This window comes from Leucopleurus acutus, assembly GCF_964270905.1.
Source record: "Leucopleurus acutus genome assembly, chromosome: 13".
Lineage (NCBI taxonomy): Eukaryota > Metazoa > Chordata > Mammalia > Artiodactyla > Delphinidae > Leucopleurus > Leucopleurus acutus.
Genome location: NC_139155.1, coordinates 39186787 through 39207576, shown reverse-complemented (window position 1 = coordinate 39207576; position 20790 = coordinate 39186787). Strand labels below are relative to the sequence as shown.

General features: G+C 37.7%; 2 protein-coding genes across 6 annotated transcripts in view; one reads left to right on the top strand and one right to left on the bottom strand.

Moving 5' to 3' along the window:
* TPGS2 (tubulin polyglutamylase complex subunit 2) overlaps positions 1-4687 on the bottom strand; it is a gene marked incomplete at its 5' end in the record, with an annotated part of 54458 nt that extends 49771 nt beyond the window's left edge. The window contains one exon of one of the 2 annotated variants that reach the window (XM_082852894.1): positions 4588-4687. In XM_082852894.1, the coding sequence (XP_082709020.1) occupies positions 4588-4678 (91 nt within the window). The remainder of the gene's footprint in view (positions 1-4587) is intronic. The other variant, XM_082852893.1, reaches the window with a different exon arrangement.
* A 372-nt stretch (positions 4688-5059) lies between these two features.
* The window catches only part of KIAA1328, a gene marked incomplete at both ends in the record, with an annotated part of 383031 nt that continues 367300 nt past the window's right edge, over positions 5060-20790 (top strand). For 2 of the 4 annotated variants that reach the window (XM_082852723.1, XM_082852722.1), the window contains 4 exons: positions 5075-5132; positions 11204-11239; positions 11967-12109; positions 19716-19810. In XM_082852723.1, the coding sequence (XP_082708849.1) occupies positions 5075-5132; positions 11204-11239; positions 11967-12109; positions 19716-19810 (332 nt within the window). Of the gene's footprint in view, positions 5133-11203; positions 11240-11966; positions 12110-19715; positions 19811-20790 lie in introns of those variants that run through there. The other 2 variants (XM_082852721.1, XM_082852724.1) reach the window with 2 other exon arrangements.

Here is a 20790-nt window from a genome sequence, read left to right as displayed (position 1 = left end):
CCCACAGTTTGGATGTGTTCTATCATCAGAGAACACTTTGTATGACATCAATCCTTTAAAATTTATTTCAGCTTGTCAAACATATGGTTTATTCTTGAGGTTACTCCATGTATACTTGAGAAGAATTTTTATTCTACTCTTTTAGGGTAAAGTGTTCTATGGATGTCTGTTAGGTATAGTCGATTTACAGTGTTGCTTAAGTTTACTATTTCCTTGTTGACTTCCTGCTTAGGTGTTTTATCCATTGTTATAAGTAGGGCGTTTAAGTATCAAACTATTATTGTTGAATTGTCTACTTCTCCTTTCAAGTCTGTCAGTTTTTGCTTCATGTATTTTGGGCCTTTGTAGGTACACATAGATTATAATTGTTTTGCCTTTCTGAGCATTGACACCTATTATCATTATGAACTGTCCTCCTTTGTTTCTTTTTTTTTTTTTTTTGCTGTACGCGGGCCTCTCACTGTTGTGGCCTCTCCCGTTGAGGAGCACAGGCTCCGGACAGCGCAGGCTCAGCGGCCACGGCTCACGGGCCCAGCCACTCGGCGGCAGGTGGGATCTTCCCGGACCGGGGCACGAACCCGTGTCCCCTGCATCAGCAGGCGGACTCTCAACCACTGCGCCACCAGGGAAGCCCTCCTCCTTTGTTTCTAATAATGAACTTTGTTTTAAAGATTATTTTGCCTGATATTAGTATAGCCACTCAAGCTCTACTTTGGGTTCTAGTTGCATGGTATATTTTTCCCCCATCTTTTCACTTTTAACTATTTGTGTCTTTAAATACAAAATGTGTCTCTTGTAGACTGGGTATATTTGAATCATGTTTTTGTTTTTCTAAAATCTTATGTCAATTTCTGCCTTCTCATGGGAGTGTCTAGTTTATTTACATTAAATGTAACTACTAATAAGGTAGGATTTATTTCTGCCATTATGCTATTTCCTTCTGAGTCCTCACCAGCAGTATTCTCCATATTGTTATAGTCCAGATTTCTATTACAGTCTTTTCATGGTGATTTTGACTTTCTCTATCAAGTTCCTGAAAGTTCCTCCAGCCTCCAGCCACTTCCCAGTTCCAAAGACACTTCCATTTAGGTATATGTTACAGAAGCACCCACTTCCAGGTAATAAAATATGTACTAGTTTTCTATGCTGCATAACAAATTACCACACTTAGCAGTGGTAGGACTGAGGATCCTGTTCTCTTGATGACCATGAGCTAGGAGGCTGCTCTCAGCTCCTAGAAGCCACTAGCAGTTCCTTGCTATTGGTCCTCTCCTAGGATCTCTCACAACATGGCAGCTTACTTTTTCAAAGCCAGGAGGAAATCTGTCTGACTTCTATACCCTCTTTTAGAATGCTCACCTGATTAGGTCAGGCCTACCTAGGATAATGTCCCTTTTAAGTCAAAGTCAACTGATTAGGTACTTCAATTACATACACCAAAAAATCTCTGCCTTTGTCATATAATGTAACCTAAGCCATAGAATGACATTCATCATCTTCACAGGTCCTGCCCATTTTCAAGAGTAAAGTATTATACACAGGTAGGTGGCATTGGAGGTCATCTAAGAAATCTGCCCACCAGTTACATTGTACTTATACCCTTTCAAATGCCCTTTTAATTTGTCATAATAGATAACAACTGGTACATCATTCTTCCACTCTCCTCCCACCTTTGCTTTAGTCTTATGTGTATGTATTTATGTATGTTCACGTGTATGTGTCTGTATGAAAATGATGCTCAGCATCAGTTTTTTTGCTGAAGGTTTCCCAAGCTATATCTGATTTGATGAAATCTATCCTCCAGTAGATTCCTCAGGAAGGGTTCATGGGTATAGAATTCCCTAAGTTCTTTTATTTTAAAGACAGTTTGGCTAGATATTATATCCTTGGTTCACACTTTCTTTCACTGAATTTTCTATACTTGTTCATGTATTTTAATTTTGTCTGGAGTTTAGACTTACCATTTTCTTCTGCTTCACAGTTGGTTTTTGGTTAAGAGTTTTCCTCAGCTGTCTGTTGGACATTTTATTTCCTGATTTTAGCATTAGTTCTCTATGGGTTTTACTTTTCTCTCCTTCATTTTGCATTATTGTGCTGTTTAAAAAGATTTCTAGGTTAGTGACGCTAGTTTCTAGTTTCTGTTGATTGTTCCAACTAGCCTCTTCATGGGTCTGTCTGCTTGTCACAGAGCCTTCTAGTAGTGAGGGAGTGTGGCAGGAACAATTAGGGTCTGGCCCTGTGATTTGTTGCTTTTTCTCTTTTTATTCGGCCATTCTGAACAGATGGTATTCTCTGTCTTTAAGCAATGCTGAGAGTTTGGTTTTGGATAAAAATGCAATTGTGGAGTCATTTCATATCTTTTAGGGAGGTTGTTTACCATACACCCACCACTGACTTCAGCTGCCTTGTTTTAAAAAAAAAATCCCCTTAATATATTATCTTTTCAAACAAAAAACAAATGTGAAAAAATAATATACAGGCATACTCATTTTACTGCACTTTTTTGTGCAGTAAAATTGTTTTTCTCAGGTATTGTGTTTTTTACAAATTGAAGGTTTGTGGCAACCCTGCATTGTCAGATGATATTTAGCATTTTTTAGCAATAAAGTTTTTTTAAGGTATATACATTTATTTTAGACACAATGCTATTGCACACTTAATAGACTACAGTATAGTGTAATCATAACTTTTATACGGACTGGGAAACCAAAAATTTGTGTGGCTCACTTTATTAGGATATCCACTTTATTGCAGTGGTCTGGAACCAAACCCCCAACATTTCTGAGGTATGTCTGCAAATGATTTTCGACTTGTGCTTTTTAACTTGAAATTATTAGGTTTTGATTAAGTTTATAAATAGACTGTTTACAGGAGGCTAGATTTCCTAAAAGTTTAACAGAGTCAGTTAATTCCTCACGTAGTTTTTGACTTGTAGCTATTACCAGTTTGCCAGACATGTGAAATGCTTAATAGATAGAATATATTAAATGCATAAATGAAATTTAAAATGTTTACAGTCACTTAATTATTTAGGTCTTTAAATCGAGCTGACAGCTTAAGGGAAATTTAGTTGGCTTGACTTAAGTGGATTAAACATTTATCAAAAGAAAATAACTTCTTATTTAGAGAAAACTTCCTAGACTTATAAAGATACTAATGAAGCATGCCTGTGGAATAGCAAGACCTGCCTAAGCCCAGGAGTACAAGAAGCAACAGGGCAGAAGTTTGGATAAGAATGAGGAGATAGGATATGGGTGATCTTGATGATTAGACCTCTCCTTGCCCTACTCTATAATTTCATTTCTAAAATCTATCACTTCTCCCAAACACATCAGGATGTTTCATGCCTCATTTACTGTCTTAGGCACTGGGGAATACAGGGAAGAGCAATACAAAGTTCCTATTCTCATGGACCTCTACTACAGAAAAAAAGACAGAGAAAAAAACCAACCAAATAAATATATAATTTCAAGTAAAATATATAATTTCAAGTAGTGACAAAGCCGTGAGGATAAAAAAAAAAAGTGGGTTAAGGGAACAGAGTAATAGGGAAGGGTGTTATTAAGACTATATTCAGGAAAGGTTTCTCTGAGCTCATGATATTCAATCAGAGATCTGAATGAAGTCGGAGACAGACATTGACAGGAAGAGAATTCCAGATGCAAGGTCTAGTAAATCGCAAAAGCCTTTAAGTGGGAATAAGCTTAGTGTGCTAATGGTACAAGGAGGCTACTGCGGCAAAGCCAGAGTGAAAATAACGTCAGAAAGACAGATGAGGGCAAATTATAGCAGACTTGTGGGCCATGGTACAGAATTTGGATTCTATTATGAATGCGATGGGAAGGCACTGAAGCATACTGTTCCGACCTGCTTAGATTGCCTTCCTCCTTAGTTATCTGGCTAACTCCCATTTGTCTTTCAAAATTTAGCATCATCTCCCGTGGGACGTATTTCTTAACTCTCCAGGTAAGGTCAATCACCTCCTCCTGTGTGCTACTTCTGAGCGATAACAGATTACTGAACTGTGTTTGTGTTTCATTTCATTTTATTTTATTGTTGCCCCAGCATGTAACATAGCGGTGGGTACTAAGTAAAGGTTAGTGCTTATTAAAGGTTAGTAAAGGAAAACCACCCATTCATTCAATGGTGCCAGCCTTGATTCCTCTGGACCATTTCAGGTACCATGTACGGGGAGGCGCATGGGAATTGGTACCCTGGGAGGTTGGCTGCAACATTCCCCCAGCTCTCTCTGCTACCAGAGGCCAAGAAGGCCTCTCGGGACAGCCAACCCCCCAACTGTCAGGTGCCTGCTGCCTCCCCTTTGAACATCTATGCCCGACCTTCTTGGGCCCTGTTGTGGGACTTCGGGTGGGGCGACCTTCGAGCTTCACATCTCTGTATCCATACTCCCCGCAAACCCTTCCCCGGCCTAGTCAAGCACCCCATTCCCCAATTTCCCCCTTAACAACGGAAGTTACAGCCGCGATGCCCACTGGCCTACAGGGTCCGGCTCTTGCCTTCCCTCCGTGCTTCCACGGCACACCCCTCGTCCCGCAGTGGCCCCCACGGCCCCCCCGTCCCACTCACCTAGGATGCGGGTGACCCCCAAGGTCAGCTTCTCCAGGTGCGGCTTGTTGCTGCCCAGCAACGGGGGCGGTGTCTCCTCCATGGCTTGCATCCCAGCTCCGCGCGCGGTCTGAGGAGCGGCTGGGACAGGGCGGGGGAGCCGGGCGGCCGGGAGGGCCGGACTCCGCCCGGGAGGCGCGGCCGTCAAGTTCACGGCATGCCGGGAGTTGTAGTGCTCGGAGCCTGAGAGCGCGGCTGGGCGGAGATGGGGGGCCCGGGCTGCTCTGGGAGTAGCAGTTCTACGAGGCGCTCGTTCCCGCCGCCCCGGCGGGGGCTCCACACCACGCCGCCGGGACACGGCGACTCCACCGCCCGGACCCTCCCGCCCTGCCGGGGCCGGCTGCGTAAGCGGGGGCGGGCCTCTGCGCAGTGCGGCCAATCGGGACCGGACCTGGAGGCCGGGGTTGGACGGCCTCGGCGGGACGCCCCGAGTGGCGGTTGTTTCAAGATGGCGGACGTGGAGGGCCCCTCCCGACTCGGCGCGGCGGCGTTCTGGAGCCGCGACTGTATCCTTTGCCCGCCTGGCAGGGGGCGCCGGCGCTTTACCCGGTGCGGCGAACGGTCGCGAGGGACGCGGAGTGCAGGGAAGAAGCTTGCCGCGGACCCCGGTGGCGGGGCCGTCCCGTCCGGCCGCCGTCCGGGTGCTGGGCTATGCTCTTGCTTGCTCTTGCTTGGGTATTAGGTGTCAGAGGTGCACTGTCTCCAGGCTGGAGTTCAGGCGTGGGGACTCGGCACAAATGTTTCCCAGCCCTCCTTGGCGGTGAGCTCTGGAAAGATGGCCTAGAGTCTTGGCCTCTCCTGGGGCTGGAAGGGTCCCTCTGCCCGGGATGACCTCCGGCCGGCCTAGTCTCTTCGGAGTGAGCTTGTGGAGGAGTGCATGGTGTTGGGTGGTCCAAGAGCTTTTTGTCTTGGTTTAGGAGTGTCCTCAGTCTGCGTTGTTAAGAGTAAGTCAGGACCTTGTCGGACTTAGAAGGCCTGTCAGTGGTGATTTATTTTCATACTGAGATCTTTGGAGAAGTGTGGACTTGGTTTCACGCGGACATGATCTGGTGATGATGATTATGGAATAGGACGCGATGCAGATTTTAGGGCCTGGAAGAGGTGTTGATTTGCGTGTAGATTGCGGGTCCCACTAGCAGGACTGAAGTTCTTGGGTTGTTTTATGGTAGAGAAGCTGTGGCGCTTTTATCCTTGCGGTAGTATTCCCAGATTAGTATCTATGATGAGATGTCTGACAAAACTGGTTCTTTCCCTGTGTTAGGTAGACTGTTCTAGGCTGATCTTTGGTTCTGATAATTTGTTTCATGTTAGAGGAGTGTTACCTGAAAGGAAGGCATTCAGTGTATTGGGTGCCCGCAGAGGCAAGTCTTTTTGTCTGTTTACTAGGATTGGTGATGGCATTGTTGGAAGCATTGCTCTTAACTTTGGCAGAATCTTTCTTTGCACATTCTGCTTAGCTCTCAGTAAAACTTAGAAAGTTGTATTATCAGTTACCCTTGTTGAATTACTAGGATTAAAGTGTCATGCCGTGGAGAGTGGGATATTTTTGCATTTCTTGTTGCTCCGTGTTTAGTGTTATGCACTTTCTAAACATAATTACATTTGTGTGTGATAGGTCTGTGGGAATCAAGTGAAATCGTGTACACGGTGGATAAAAGCACACTGATGCACTGTGCAAATAAAATATTTTTTTCTTTACCTATCAGTAGAATATGTACACTGGGAACAAGTGGGCTGAATTAGGAAGTTAGGAAATTGGGATGAGTCATACTTTCTCATGAAACATTACCTCTGCATTGTTAGAATTTTGTGATAGAGATATTTGAAGATTATTAGCTTATAATGTGCTTCTTTAGTGTAATCATTTTCATAACCATCCATGTGGCTTTGGTTATTATTCCTTAACTTTCTGTATAACCAATGCTATTGTGCTGATACAGAATATGTAAGAATATTGTTGTGATATAGAATGTGTGTGGGGCGTGGGGAGGGGAGATAGTCTGTTGCAGTGGGTCTGATTAAGTTAATAGGTATGTAAACTAAATCTATGCTCCTGGTCTTAGCAACCCTGTACTCTCAGTTATTCGTGCAGTCATATTACTCCCTATTTCATATAGAAGTCACATAGCCTTCCTTTTCTCTTACACTCTCCCTTACTCTAAACATTTATGTAAAATACTAATCTTCCCATTCAAAGTGGGGAGTTGAAATTATATGGGGAAAATGGTGATGATTACATTCTGTAGAAATTCAGATGCTTGAAAGGAATTGCAAGGTTACCACTATCACCCTTCCTATTCCACATAATGACCAATTAATATCCAGACTCAGATATTTTCATTTTAATCTCTATAGGACATAAAAGCAATGTCAAATATAAATTTGTTACTGAATCTTTGCTAAAAAGCATAACAATAATTATCATTTGATTTAGTCACGTGTCTTTTGATCTTGATCTCTTTTCTTGTCACAATGATGACTTCCCAGACCACCCCAAAGCATTTATAATTAGAACTTTCAATAGAAAAAGACCAAAAATTATGCACCTATAATCTGGTATTATTTTCACACTATTGAAAGATTTTCAGTGTTTCACCTAAGCAATTAGAGAAATATGATTGAGCGATTTCCTAGTCCTAGATGTTTCCGTCATCTGAGGACAGATCATCTGTGACTGAATATCACCTTTTTCATACTGTTGTTCTTATGAGTTATGTATCTCCTGCACAATATGATTCAGCAGTGCTGTTTTGCACAAGGTATGTCTTTATACCCAATGTGTAAACAATGAGTATGCCATGTTGTCATTTATGGCTTAAATCTGGAAGTAGAATATGCCCCTTCGGCCATAAACTGCTTTCCTCCTTCATTATAGCTCCTGGTAATATCAAAAGAAGTTGGTGTTTCTTCAGTATCTAAATTTGCTGAAGTGCACTCAAGTGTATTATCATTAACAATATTATGAACTTGATGTTAGTTAGAACTGTAAAGGACCTGGTCAAAACATTGCAGTAGCTATAATCTCTGCCATTGAGTTTTTAATTAAAAATAGAGACTTTACGTTGATGTTAAAATAATACACTAGTCAGGAAAATAGTTGTGGTTAGTAATAATAATACGCACGTTGTTGGTAAGTGATTCAAACTCATAAGGTTAGGGTAGAGTGGGAAGTACTAAGTTTATTTTCTTGAGATCCTGGTTAGGGTAGGTATACTTATTTCTCTCTACCACTTCTGCCTTGGGTTTCTCATTACTACTTTAATTCCGGAAACTTGGGCATTAAAGACTCTTTATAATTTGCTGTACTTGTCTTATTGAGGCACTTCCAAATGAACCAAGTAGAACTAAGGTGGCACATAGAACCCAATAAGAGGTCCAATATACATTTCATATATATTGTGTCTCTTTGACTTTGCCATAAAATATATATAATTGTTGGGAATCTTTGTATTTGAAGAAGGTAAATATTTGGGTTCTTAAGATAAAGAGCTGAAGATAGATTACAAATGATTAGAAAGGATAGGTTGGATGGAGGCAATTTCAAATATTTCTGTCTTATTTATAAAAACTTTTGTTAAGGTCTGTTTATTTAGCGTTTTTATACTTGAAAAGAAATTTGGCATGGATGTAGCTAGTGGGTTTTGTGTGCATATTTTGAATAGGACAAAAAGAGAAGGATAACACTGAGTTGTTGGACAGTGCCTCATAGGATTAAATAAATATCAATTTCATTCGTTCATAGATGGTTTACCATGAGCCAGGCATGCTTTGACCTTAGGTGATACAACATTGAACAAAACGATGCAAATCTTCACCCGCTTGCTGCTTACATTTTAGTGAAATGAGATGAGTTCATGAATAAGTAAAATAATATTATATGTCCAGTGATTACAGGTGCCATGGAGAAAAATAAAGCAGGAAAAGTGTAGCTATCATGGGGGTCTTTTGTGTCTGTTTTTATGCTAGTACTGTACTGTTTTGATAACTATAGCTTTGTAATATTTTGAAACCAGGAAGTGTGATACCTCCAGCTTTATTCTTCTTTCTCAAAATTGCTTTGTCTAATTGGGGTCTTTTGTGGTTCCATACAAATTTTAGGATTGTTTGTTCTATTTCTGTGAAAAATGGCATTGGAATTTTGATAGAGATTGCATTGAATCTGTAGATTGCTTTATGGACATTTTAACAATATTCTTTCAGTTCATGAGCATGGAATATCTATTTGTGTTTTCTTCATTTTCTTTTATCAATGTCTTATAGTTTTCAGTGGATAGGTCTTTCACCTCCTTGGTTAAGTTTATTCCTAGATATTTTATTCTTTTTTGATGCATTTGTAAATTGGATTATTTTCCTAATTTGTCTTTCTGATAGTTGGTTATTCTTGTATAGAAATGCAACAGATTTTTATATATTGATTTTGTATCCTACAACTTTTGTTTATAAACAAACTGAATTTATTTATTCGTTCTAACAGTTTTTTGGTGGAGTCTTTAGGGTTTTCTATATGTAGTATCATGTGATCTGCAAACAGAAGCTTGTGGAAGGCTTCTACAGTTGTTTTTTCTTAAAGAAGTAGGAAGCAAAGTTATTAGCTTAGAGTAAGGATGGGGGAAGTGGCATCTGGTTTGAGAAGAGAGGAGAAAGTGTAAAATACTTGATGAGCTTCCAAATCAAGGTGCAGCTGAGTGGGGTCCTCAGTGGCTGGTCTCTTCCAGCTGTTGAGCAGGCTCCTTTGTGAATGATCCAGAGAAGTGTAGTATGTTTTCCAGGACTCTGTTATGTCAGTCTTTCCATACGTCATCCTTGGAGATGGAGAATGTTCTGCAAATTCATCACTACTTTATACTCTAGTTGAAGACACTGCTGTATGGAACATGTCCTGGGTCATCTTGACTTTTTTCCGCTGGGTACTTTCTCCCATGTGTATATTTCCAACAGCAAATGATTAAACATTTATTGAGCACCTGCAGTGTGTGCAGTCCCAAGGGATGTAAAAAATGAATCTGCTGTTAAAGAGCGTGCACAATTTCATTTTGTAAGGATTTTTTTTTGGATTGTATGTCAGTGAATTTAGAAATTCTCTCTCTGCTCCAGTGTTAGTTGCAGTCAATTTCCTTGGACTTGTGGGGTCTAAGTTTTTGCTTGTTTACTTGTCTTATGTGCCTCCTAAGATTTTCTAAGCTCCATCCCTGATGTCTAAGGGAATTTAAAGTTTTTAGAGGCCCTATCAGCCAAAAGCTTGAAGCTGTGATAGTGCTGCAGAGAGCTGTTAGAAACCACCTGGCAGTTCAGACAGTAAGCACCATCTTTGTGTTCCATAGGGATTCTAGGCATTTCCAATCAGCATTCCTTGAAAAGATTCCATTACTAGAATTGATTCTGAACTGAAATATATTGATTTTTTAACATGTTATTAATCCACTGTTTTATTCCAGCCTTTTCCCAGGAGGAAATAGTTAATAATTGGTTTGTCTACAAATTTTGGAAAAGAAAGTGTTTTATAAAGTAACAAAACTTTAGTATTTTCTAGATCATTTGAAAAAAATTGTTTAGACACTTACTTCCTGGAAGTGTAATAGAAGGTTATCAAATGGTGGACATACCTGGATTTAGATATAGTTCTGAATAAAATTTTATTTCTGGAAAGTAAACTTTCTTATTATATTGGTTCCCTTTCTATAGCAGTGTTCTAGCCTTTCTGAATTTCTCCTTTTGAAATTCAGAATAGTCCTTTTTGTCTTAAATTTCTTCAACTTGTTAAATAGTAGGGCTTCTTGAGACATTTCATGAATATACTGCAGAAGAATAAAAAATGTTTTTTGTGTTGGCATGATTGACTTGCCCCCAAACAGTGTTTGTTCTTCAAAGCTGAAGCTCACTTTGAAATTACAGATTCTTTTTTTTTTAATATATCTTTTTTGGAGTATAATTGCTTTACAATGTTGTGTTAGTTTCTGTTGTACAACAAAGTGAATCAGCTATAAGTATACATATATCCCCATATCCCCTCCCTCTTGAGCCTCTTCCCATCCTCCCTATCCCACCCCTCCAGGTCCTCACAAAGCATCAGAGCTGATCTCCCTGTGCTATGCAGCAGCTTCCCGCCAGCTATCCATTTTACATTTGGTACTGTATATATGTCAATGCTAAAGCTTACTTTAAAATTAAAAGCTAAAGCTCCCTTTGAAATTACGAATTCATGCCTAAAATAACTTGTCATTCACCGATGATGAGCAAAATGGAGTATTTAACTCCTTGTTTACAAAAGGAAAGAAAATGAAAGGAAACTAATTTGTAGTGTATCTCACTTGGGAATAAGCATGGATAAAACTTTTATGGAACAAGGCCTTCCAGAATTTTTACAAAGCAGATAGTTGTGAATATATAAAGATTAACTTTAAAAGATTATTAATTTTGCTACATTTATTTTAATTATGGTGCTTTCTAGTTTTGTTTTTAAAAGCTAGTTATAAACTCCCAGGTCAAAACAAATTACAAATTATAACAAATACAGAACAGCAATGTTTGGATGTTGGATAATCTTTTCTAGTATTTTCCTTTATGTCTTCCTGCATAGTTTCTGATGAAGAACAGTCAGTAGTGTATGTTCCAGGTATGATTTTATGCATTAATTTGGTAAACTTCCTTTGCTTCTTAAGAGTTAGGAGAAAATAAAAACATTAGGATAACTTTGCAGGTATAAGTAGATGCCAAACAGTTCATCAGAACCTAATTTTTTTTTTTTTTTTTTTTAATGTTTGGTATGACCCCACTAAGGTTTGAAATACTGCCTTATTTTAGGGGCTGGCTGGGCAAGTCAGCTTTTGATGAATTTACAGAATACTTCATTCATGTGTTAAAGAGCAAGAGATTCTTTTCTTGTCATATTACAAATAATAGTTTAAATTTTATATTTCAAAAAAATGTGAAAACTTCTTTATATAGTGTTTATGTAATAGACTTTAAAGCTTACTTACTGGTGGTTAAGAGATGAGTAGTAAAACTGAACCACTGGAGGCATCCTAATTGTGTGAAGAATCAGATTTTTAATTTTCAATAAGTTAAGGTATGTATGGTATGTTGTAGTTTATTGGTTTTAATGTGACTTACGGATGTTCACATCCCCATTTAAAAATACTTCAGTTGAATCTTTGCATGCAAAACATCATCTTTTCATGATTCATTATTTAGTAACAGAGCCTTAAACCGAAGTTTATAAAGTAAGAGATTTCCCCATCAAGTGCCATAAGTAGAGGATATCAAGGAAGAGGTTGATGGGGGGAGGGTTTAAGAGAATGAAAAGATATAATTTTGAAATCTTGTTTGATGGAAATCCTTAGGAATTTCTACAGGAGGAAATATCAGATCAAGACACAAGATGGTGAATCCAAAAGCTGATGTTAAACTTAAGACTTCCAGGGTGACTGCTACTTCAGTCTCCATGGAGTCTTTAAAAGGTGCAGGGGATTCAGTAGATGAACAGGTCAGTAATTTCTTTTTTTCTTTTTCTGGTTTTTTTTTTCCCCTTATTCTCCAGTCTTTATAAATGCTAACCAGTAAGTCATTTTTTTATGCTGACCAATAACTGATAGATAAGGGTAGAGGAGCCCTTGAAAGAACATTAGATGATCTACAAGCATTTTTAAAGATACAGAGGATTCTAGGATGCTTTGCTTAGTATGAATATAAAATGTGTGTTACTCATTTTGTTCCAAAATGTCCAGGCTTGCTTTAAGCCTTAGTTAAGAAACATTTATTGTCTTAGTATGTCTCCAAAGACTTAAATCCTGATCTGTGTGGAGTTAGTAATCAAATTGACAATTTTTTTCTTTTATTGGGTGTCCTTTGTGACTTTTGTTCATGTGAATTTGTTAGTTGATGGTGGATAAACCTTTGTATATAAGAAAATGCTTTATTAAAACAAAATTAGCCTGTATTATTATTGTTATTATTTCCTTCGTTTGGCAAATAATATCATAAAGACTTTATTTTTGTAGCTCAGTCATTGATTTCTCCTTTGTCTTTCTTCGCCTCTTTAATAGTGTCTGTACATTCCTTTGGTATATGCTCTATCTGATTGGTTTATTTCACTTTACTTTTTGTTATATTTTGTCTCCCCAACCAGAGTTTAACTCAGGGTTTGGCAATCTATGACCTGTAGGCCAAATCTGCTTCTTCCTGTTTTGTGAGTAAAGTGTTACTGGAACACAGCCACTCTGAGTCTTTTAGTGTTATGTTATTGCCACTTTCGTATTACAATGGCAGAGGCGCTGTAAAGATGAATGCTCACAAAGCCAAAATCATTTGCTATCGAATTCTATATAAAAAATGTTTTTCAGTCCCTGGTTTATGTTCAGATATTGAAATTTTCAATGTCTAGTTTGTTACTAATTACAGTTGACCCTTGAACAACACAGGTGTTAGGGGTGTTGAACTCCGGGCAGTTGAATATTTGCGTATACCTTTTGGCTTCCCAAAACTTTACTAATAGCCTACTGTTGAATGAAAGCCTTACTGATAACATAAATAGTCAATTAACACATATTTTGAATGTTATATGTATATTTACATACACTTGACGCATTCATGACACACCTTTTTTCTTAATTTTTAAAAAATATTTCTTAGGCTCTGTGGTTCGTCTGCAAGCTTATTCAAATTGTTGTAAATCTCCAAAAAGTTTTGCAATATATTTATTGAAAAAAAATCTGCTTGTAAGTAGACTTGTGCAGTTCAAACCCATGTTGTTTAAGGGTCAACTGTTTTACGTTTAGTTATCTACAGGATTTAACTGTGATTAGCTCAAAAAGCCTGCCTATGTTACTTATATCCCCAGTGTGTACACTTCACACTAGGATGTGAATAGTTGAATTTGCAAGTTCTTATCAAAAATTGAAAGTTTTTTCATATAATAGTTTGTGTATTTTATAGTGAACAGAAACTATTCCCCATTCATATCAGCTCTTGGCAACCACTAATCTGCTTTTAGTCTCTGTATTTGTCTGTTCTGGACATTTCATATAACTGGAATAATGTAACATGTGGCCTTTTGTGACTGGCTTTTTTCATTAAGTATAGTGATTTCAAGTTTCATCTATGTTGTATCATGTATCTTTACTTCATTTCTTTTTAGGGCTCAATACATATTTTGTTTAACCACCAGTTGAAGGACATTTGGGTTGTTACAGTTTTTGGCTATTATCAATAATATTGCTGTCAGCATTCATGTACAAGTTTTTGTGTGGATGTATGTTTTCAATTTTCTTGTGTATACACCTAGAAGTAGAATTTCTGGGTCATATAGTAATTCTCTGTTTAACCTTTTGATGAACTACCAAAGTAGCGATACCATTTTACATTCCACCAGCAATGTATGAGGATTCCAGATTCTCCACATTCTCACCAACACTTTATATCCATCTTTTTTATTTATAATTGTCGTAGTGAGTGTGAAGTGGTATCTCATTGTGGTTTTGATTTGTATTTTCCTAACGGCCAATAATGATCATCTCTTTATGTGCTTCTTGGCCATTTGTATGTGTTCTTTAGAGAAATGTCTATCTAGATCTTTTTCAATTGGGTTGTCTTCTTATTGATGAGTTGTAAGAGTTCTTTATAGATTCCATCTCCAAGTTCCTTGTCATATATATGATTTGCAGATATTTTCTCCAATTTTGTGAATTGTCTTTTCACTTTCTTTATTTTTTTAAATAAAATTTATTTATTTATTTATTTTTATTTTTGGCTGCATTGGGTCTTCACTGCTGTGCGTGGGCTTTCTCTAGTTGTGGTAAATGGGGGCTTACTCTTCGTTGTGTTGTGCGGGCTACTCTTGTTGTGGACGAAGCACAGGCTTTAGGCAAGGGGGCTTCAGTAGTCGTGGCTTGCTGGCTCTAGAGCGCAGGCTCAGTAGTTGTGGCACATGGACTTTGTTGCTCTGCGGCATGTGGGATCTTCCCAGACCAGGGCTCGAATCCATGTCCCCTGCATTGGCAGGCAGATTCTTAACCACTGTGCCACAAGTGAAATCCTCTTTTCACTTTCTTATTGGTGTCCTTTGGAGCTTGAAAGTTTTAAATTTTGATGAAGTCCAGCTTATCAGTGTTTTCCTTTTATTTATTTATTTATTTATTTGCTGTCATATCTAAGAAATCATTGACTAAACCAAGGTCTCAAAGATTTATACCAATATCTAGGAGTTCTATAATTTTAGATATTACATTTAGGCTTTGATCCATTTTGATGTAATTTCTGTACATGCTATGGGTAGTGACCCAACTTCATTCTTTTGCATGTGGATTTCCAGTTGTCCCAGCGTCATTTGTTGCAAAGACCATTCTTTCTCCTTTGATTGTCTTGCCACCCTTGTTGAAAATCTGTTAATCATAAATGTGTTTGTTTCTGTAATCTCAGTTCTATTCCATTGATCTATATTTCTATTTTAATCGCAGTACCACACTGCTTTAGTATACTGTAGCTTTGCAGTAAGTCCTGGAATCAGGAAGTGTAAATACTCCAAGTTTGTTCTTCCTTTTCAAGGTTGTTCTGGCTATTCTGGGTCTTTTGCATTTCCATAAGAATTACAGAATCAACTTGTCAATTTCCGCACAAAAGTCAACTTGGATTTCAGTAGCAATTGTGTTGAATCTTTTTTTTTTTTAATGTTGAACCTTCTTTTAATTTATTTATTTTTATTTTTGTCTTTGTTGGGTCTTCGTTTCTGTGCGAGGGCTTTCTCTAGTTGTGGCAAGCGAGGGTCACTGTTCATCGTGGTGCGCAGGCCTCTCACTGTCGTGGCCTCTCTTGTTGCGGAGCACAGGCTCCAGACGCACAGGCTCAGTAGTTGTGGCTCACAGGCCTAGTTGCTCCGCGGCATGTGGGATCTTCCCAGACCAGGGCTCGAACCCGTGTCCCCTGTATTAGCAGGCAGATTCTCAACCACTGCGCCACCAGGGAAGCCCTGTGTTGAATCTTTTAAAAAAAATTTTTAAAAGTTTTTAATTCAAGTATAGTTGATTTACAATGTTACGTTAGTTTCAGGTGTATAGTACAGTGATTCAGTTTTTTATGTATAGTATATATACCTATATATGTGTATATATATTTTTTCTTTTTCAGATTCTTTTCCCTTATAGGTTATTACAAAATATTGAGTCTAGTTCCCTGTGCTATACAGTAGGTCCTTGATGTTTATCTGTTATATATATATATATAGTACTGTGTATATGTTAATCTCATAAATTAGGAGATTGGGAATCTTTTTTTCTTAATTTTTAAAATTTTTTAATTCAATTTTTAAAGGTTACTTTCCATTTACAGTTATTACAAAATACTGGCTGTATTCCTCGTGTTGTACAATACATCCTTGAGCCTGTCTTACACCCCACAGTTTGTATTTCCTACTCCCCCACCCCTATGTTGTGTTGAGTCTTTAGATCGATTTGGAGAGTACTCTCAACTTAATACTATTAAGTCTTCCAGTCCTTGAATATGGTGTGTAAAATGTCTTTCTATTTATTTAGGTCTTCTTTAATTTCTTTCAGTGATGTTTTATAGTTTTCAGTGTACATGCCTTATACTCCTTTTGTTAAATTTATTTTCAAGTATTGTGTTTTATACTTTTTGGTACTACTGTTAACGGAATTGTCTTCTTAATTTCATTTTTGGATTTTTCACTGCTAGTGTCCAGAAACAGTTGATTTTTTATCCTGCTACCTTTCTAAATTCATTTATTAGTTCTAATCTAATAGTTTTTTGGTAAATTCCTTACAATTTTCTATATATAAGATCATGCCATCTGTGAATAGAGATAGTTTTACATACCCCTTTTCAGTTTGGATTCCTTTTATTTCAACTGTCTTCTAAAGAGATTTAAAAATGCAACAAACTTTATAGCAAGTTCACTTTTCCATACTGATAGTCTGTTGGTCCAGTATCATTTATTAAGAGGACCATTCTTTTCCCCATTGAATTACCATGATGCTATTGTAATTCAAGGAGAGACTTAAAATTTCACTACAAGTCTGGCAACTGTGAGAGGAGAAAGAAAGAAAGATTGACTAGGAAGAGTCTCAGACTTCCTTGCAGTCTGAGGTAGTGTCTGTCTGTAGAGATGTATCCTTCCCTTATTATAGCATAGCATTTTTTTTGGTAATCTCTATCCTGAATTTTGTGTTTGTCATTCTTTTGTTTTTCTATATCAGGGGTTGACAAACTTTTTCTGTAAAGGGCCAGATGGAAAATATTTAGCCTCTGTGAGACACATGGTTTCTGTCTTAATTATCTAAGTCTGCCACTATAGTGTGGAAAAAGCCTTATGTATGTCAATGTATAAAAGAATGTGCATGGCTGTGTTTTGTTTTGTTTTTAATTAATTAATGTATTTATTTTTGGCTCTGTTGGGTCTTTGTTGCTGCACGCGGGCTTTCTCTAGTTGCGGCAAGTGGGGGCTACTCTTTGTTGTGGTGCGCAAGCTTCTCATTGCGGTGGCTTCTCTTGTTGTGGAGCACGGGCTCTAGGTATGCAGGCTTCAGTAGTTGTGGCACGTGGGCTCAGTAGTTGTGGCTCACGGGCTCTAGAGTGCAGGCTCAGTAGTTGTGGTGCATGGGCTTAGTTGCTCCACGGCATGTGGGATCTTCCCGGACCAGGGCGTGAACCCACGTCCCCTACATTGGCAGGCAGATTCTTAACCACTGCGCCACCAGGGAAGTCCCCCATGGCTGTGTTTTAATAAACCTTTTTTACAAAAACAAGCTTTGGGCCAGATTTGGCTTGCAGTCATAGTTTACCAACCCCTGTCCTATATGGTCTAAACATGTATTTATTTTTTAAACAACGTTTAGTTTTATATATATTTCAAACTTTATATAAATGATCTCGTATTGTGTGATTTGCTTTTTTGTTCAACATTATGTTCCTGAGATTTATTTATGTTGCATATGGTTACATTTCATTTCCTTTCACTGATATTTCAGTCAGGGTTTAGTCAGTTATTTTAACTGAGAGTATTTAATATAAAGACTTGTTAAATTGGTGCTGGAGAACTGAAAAGCAAAAGGGGCACACTAGGTTATCGTGTAGGTAGTAACTGCCAGAAACAACCACCATCTTTAGGGCTGGGAAAACAGAACAAGTTGGAATTATTAAAACCTAGAAGCTTGGAGGGGGAGCCACTTAGAGCTGGAACTTTGACCTCTGATGATGGGAAACCAGCCTGACTGGTATTGCTATCCCCAAGCAGATATGATAAAGGCTGGTTCTATGAGGGCTAGAAGAATTACCAACTGGAATCAGCTGTTCTTGCCAGGGTAAAGATCTCTGACAGGGGTGGCACTGATAGAAACAGGAAGCAAAGAGAAAGGAATGTGTCCTTTCTTCCTCTAAGAGTCTCTGGTTCTTCCTGTTGGCAGAGTTTAACAGAATGTTGTGGCAAAGAAGAAATGAAGTTTCCAGAGTCTCAGCCTCAGCATCACAAAACAGAGCATGGGGGATGGGTTTGAAGATGAATGTCAACAGCGTAACAACCAGTAGCTACAGAATTCCATTGTATAAATATACCACAGTTTAACTCTGGTTGACAAACATTTGTGTCTTCAGGTTTTTGCCTAAACACAATGCTGCTGAAGTTCTTGCCTGTGTGCAAGGGTTTCTCTTTTTTGTTTACTGAAATTTCTTTTAAAGGGTTTTCAGCAATTTTTCACATTGCCAAATCCAGTGACTTCTTTTTATATTCTGTTTAACTTTTTTGATCATTAGCACCATTAACCCCACATTCTTCTTGAAACTTTTTTCTCCCACAGTGTCGTATGCTTCTGATTCTCCTCTTGTCTTTTCAAAAACCAATTTTAATTTATTTTCTTCGGTTAGGAGATGACTTTTAAAAACTAATATTTTTTTCTTTAAGGAAAATTTTACAACATAGGAAAGTGTAAAGAAAATAATAAAAATCTAAACATTATCAATAATAACATATGGCTGAGTTTTAAATCTTTAAAACTCTGACTTGAGAGCCAGACCCACATTTCTAACTTCCTGACTAAACATTTCCACATGAATATCCTCCTGGCATCTTAAATTGACCATATCTAATATCTAAAGCCAAACCCATTTAATTTTTTTTTTTTTTTTTTACCATATCCTCTTTCTCATTTTGTTTTTCTCCCCTGTCTTTTCCATATTTGGATAGCAGTAATTCCAGGATTCATTTTAGGGGTCTTGGATTATTCTTGGCCACCTGAAGTAATTGGACTAACCTACTTCGTGGTTAGGCAAATGCCAAGGATTCTTTTTTTTTTTTAACATGTTCCTTTTACATGTTACCTCCAGTTCCCTTGTGAATCCCTAGGTTTCATGGCTTTAAAGCCCCCCTTTGATGTTCAGTAACTAGGAGAACTTTTTATAGCACAAGAGATAGGATAGTACAGTGGGTAAGAACATAGACTCTGGAATCAATGCTTGAGTCTTGATTTTGCTACCTAACTGCTATATTCCTAGGCAAGATATGTAACCTCCTCGTAGAATAGGAATAATACCTACCTAATAACATTGTGAAAATTAAATGGATAAGTATAAAATACTTAGAATATTCCTAATAATACTAGGTATAATGTTATCTATTATTACTATTACTCTTTGGTCTAATACCCTTTGGAATGAACCTTTGGATATATTGAGAGCTTAGAACTGGTGCTTCTGCTGCCAGCCTTAGTACATCTTTAAGCAGCTGTGGGGCTATGGTGTAGGAAGGATTCTCAGTATCTTCCATTAGGTGTTTGTTTCTGTGACATTCATCAAGGGAAAGTTGTTTCCTTAATACTCCCTAACACTTAAGCAGGCACATTGCCACCTAAGAGTTCTTTCTGTGTGCTTTTCTGTGTAAATTTCAGATGTCCCCTGGTGGACAGATAGTTCCTTAGCCTGTGTTGAGTTCACAGTAGGTTTAAATGAAATGGGTAAATAGCGTTCTATTTTACCAGATAAAAGAGATCCAAGAAATTTCATCTCCTGTGCTTATTTTAAGAAATTTCTCAAAAAGTCTTAAAAATTGTTTTTTGTGAAAGTTGATCAGAAGGATTTTTTTTTTTTTTAAGAATTTCTGCAGGGGAGGAATAAAGAGTGCATCATTGAAGGATTTATGTCTTGAAGATAAAAGACGCATTGCAAACTTAATTAAAGAACTGGCCAGGTGAGACAAAACCTTATATGAAATGCATTACTATATGAGAGAGTGGTTTTTTTTGAAAATAGAAAATTACAAATATGTTCTCATGTCATTGTGTCATTGTGTCATTGATCTTATGGGAGCAGTGACTTTTAGAATAAAAGGTATCCTGTGGTGCCAAAAAGAAAAGTAGAAGAAAACGTAAAATGGAAAAGAAACACTCTTCAGTTATGTTTTCTGGTTTAATTTCCCAAATTGTTTCATGGAAATATCTGCAGCAGTCATTTATCAAGAGGGAACATTTTGAAACTTAGCTCTGCTATTGATGTAGGTTGATATTGTAATCAGAGGCATAGCACTTTGGTTTTGCTTTAGTATCTGAAACAGAAAAGAACATTCATTTTATTGTGATCTTTCACAAGAATACTAGTTGTCATTTTGCTAACTTCTGATACTTTCAAGTAAGGGATTTTAAATTTTGAGAATGAGAGTTCTTAGCTGTTCTTAGCTGGAATAAACTATTCCAGTTTATTAATGATGCATATGAAGAATATTTACTTTGTATAATTTTTTGTTAATATACATATCAAGTTTTGGGGTCTTAAATAATAAATGAAGATGCTTATAGAGGAATGTGTTAATATAAATTATAAAAGTTAAGTTTAGGGGAAGGCCATACCTAAAAACTGATAAAATTATATTTATTTTTATCATTGAATTGCATGTTTGGAAATAGTAGGTCTTTTTCTTCTTTCTCTATTTTTAATTAAAGATAACTACATGAAGTGTTTCATTTTGAGACGTTAAAAGAATGTTTGTAGAGGCTTTTCTAGAAAGACCGAAGTTAAAAATTACCTTATTAAATCATAGAATCACAGGTATAAAAGATGACAAAAAGCAGTGATGTTTTGGGGGCTTAGGTTACAAGGTCTGAGATTTCAAAGTACATGCCTTAGTCTGAATGTGATATGCCACCTGAGATAAGCAGTAACCTCTTTCACTAG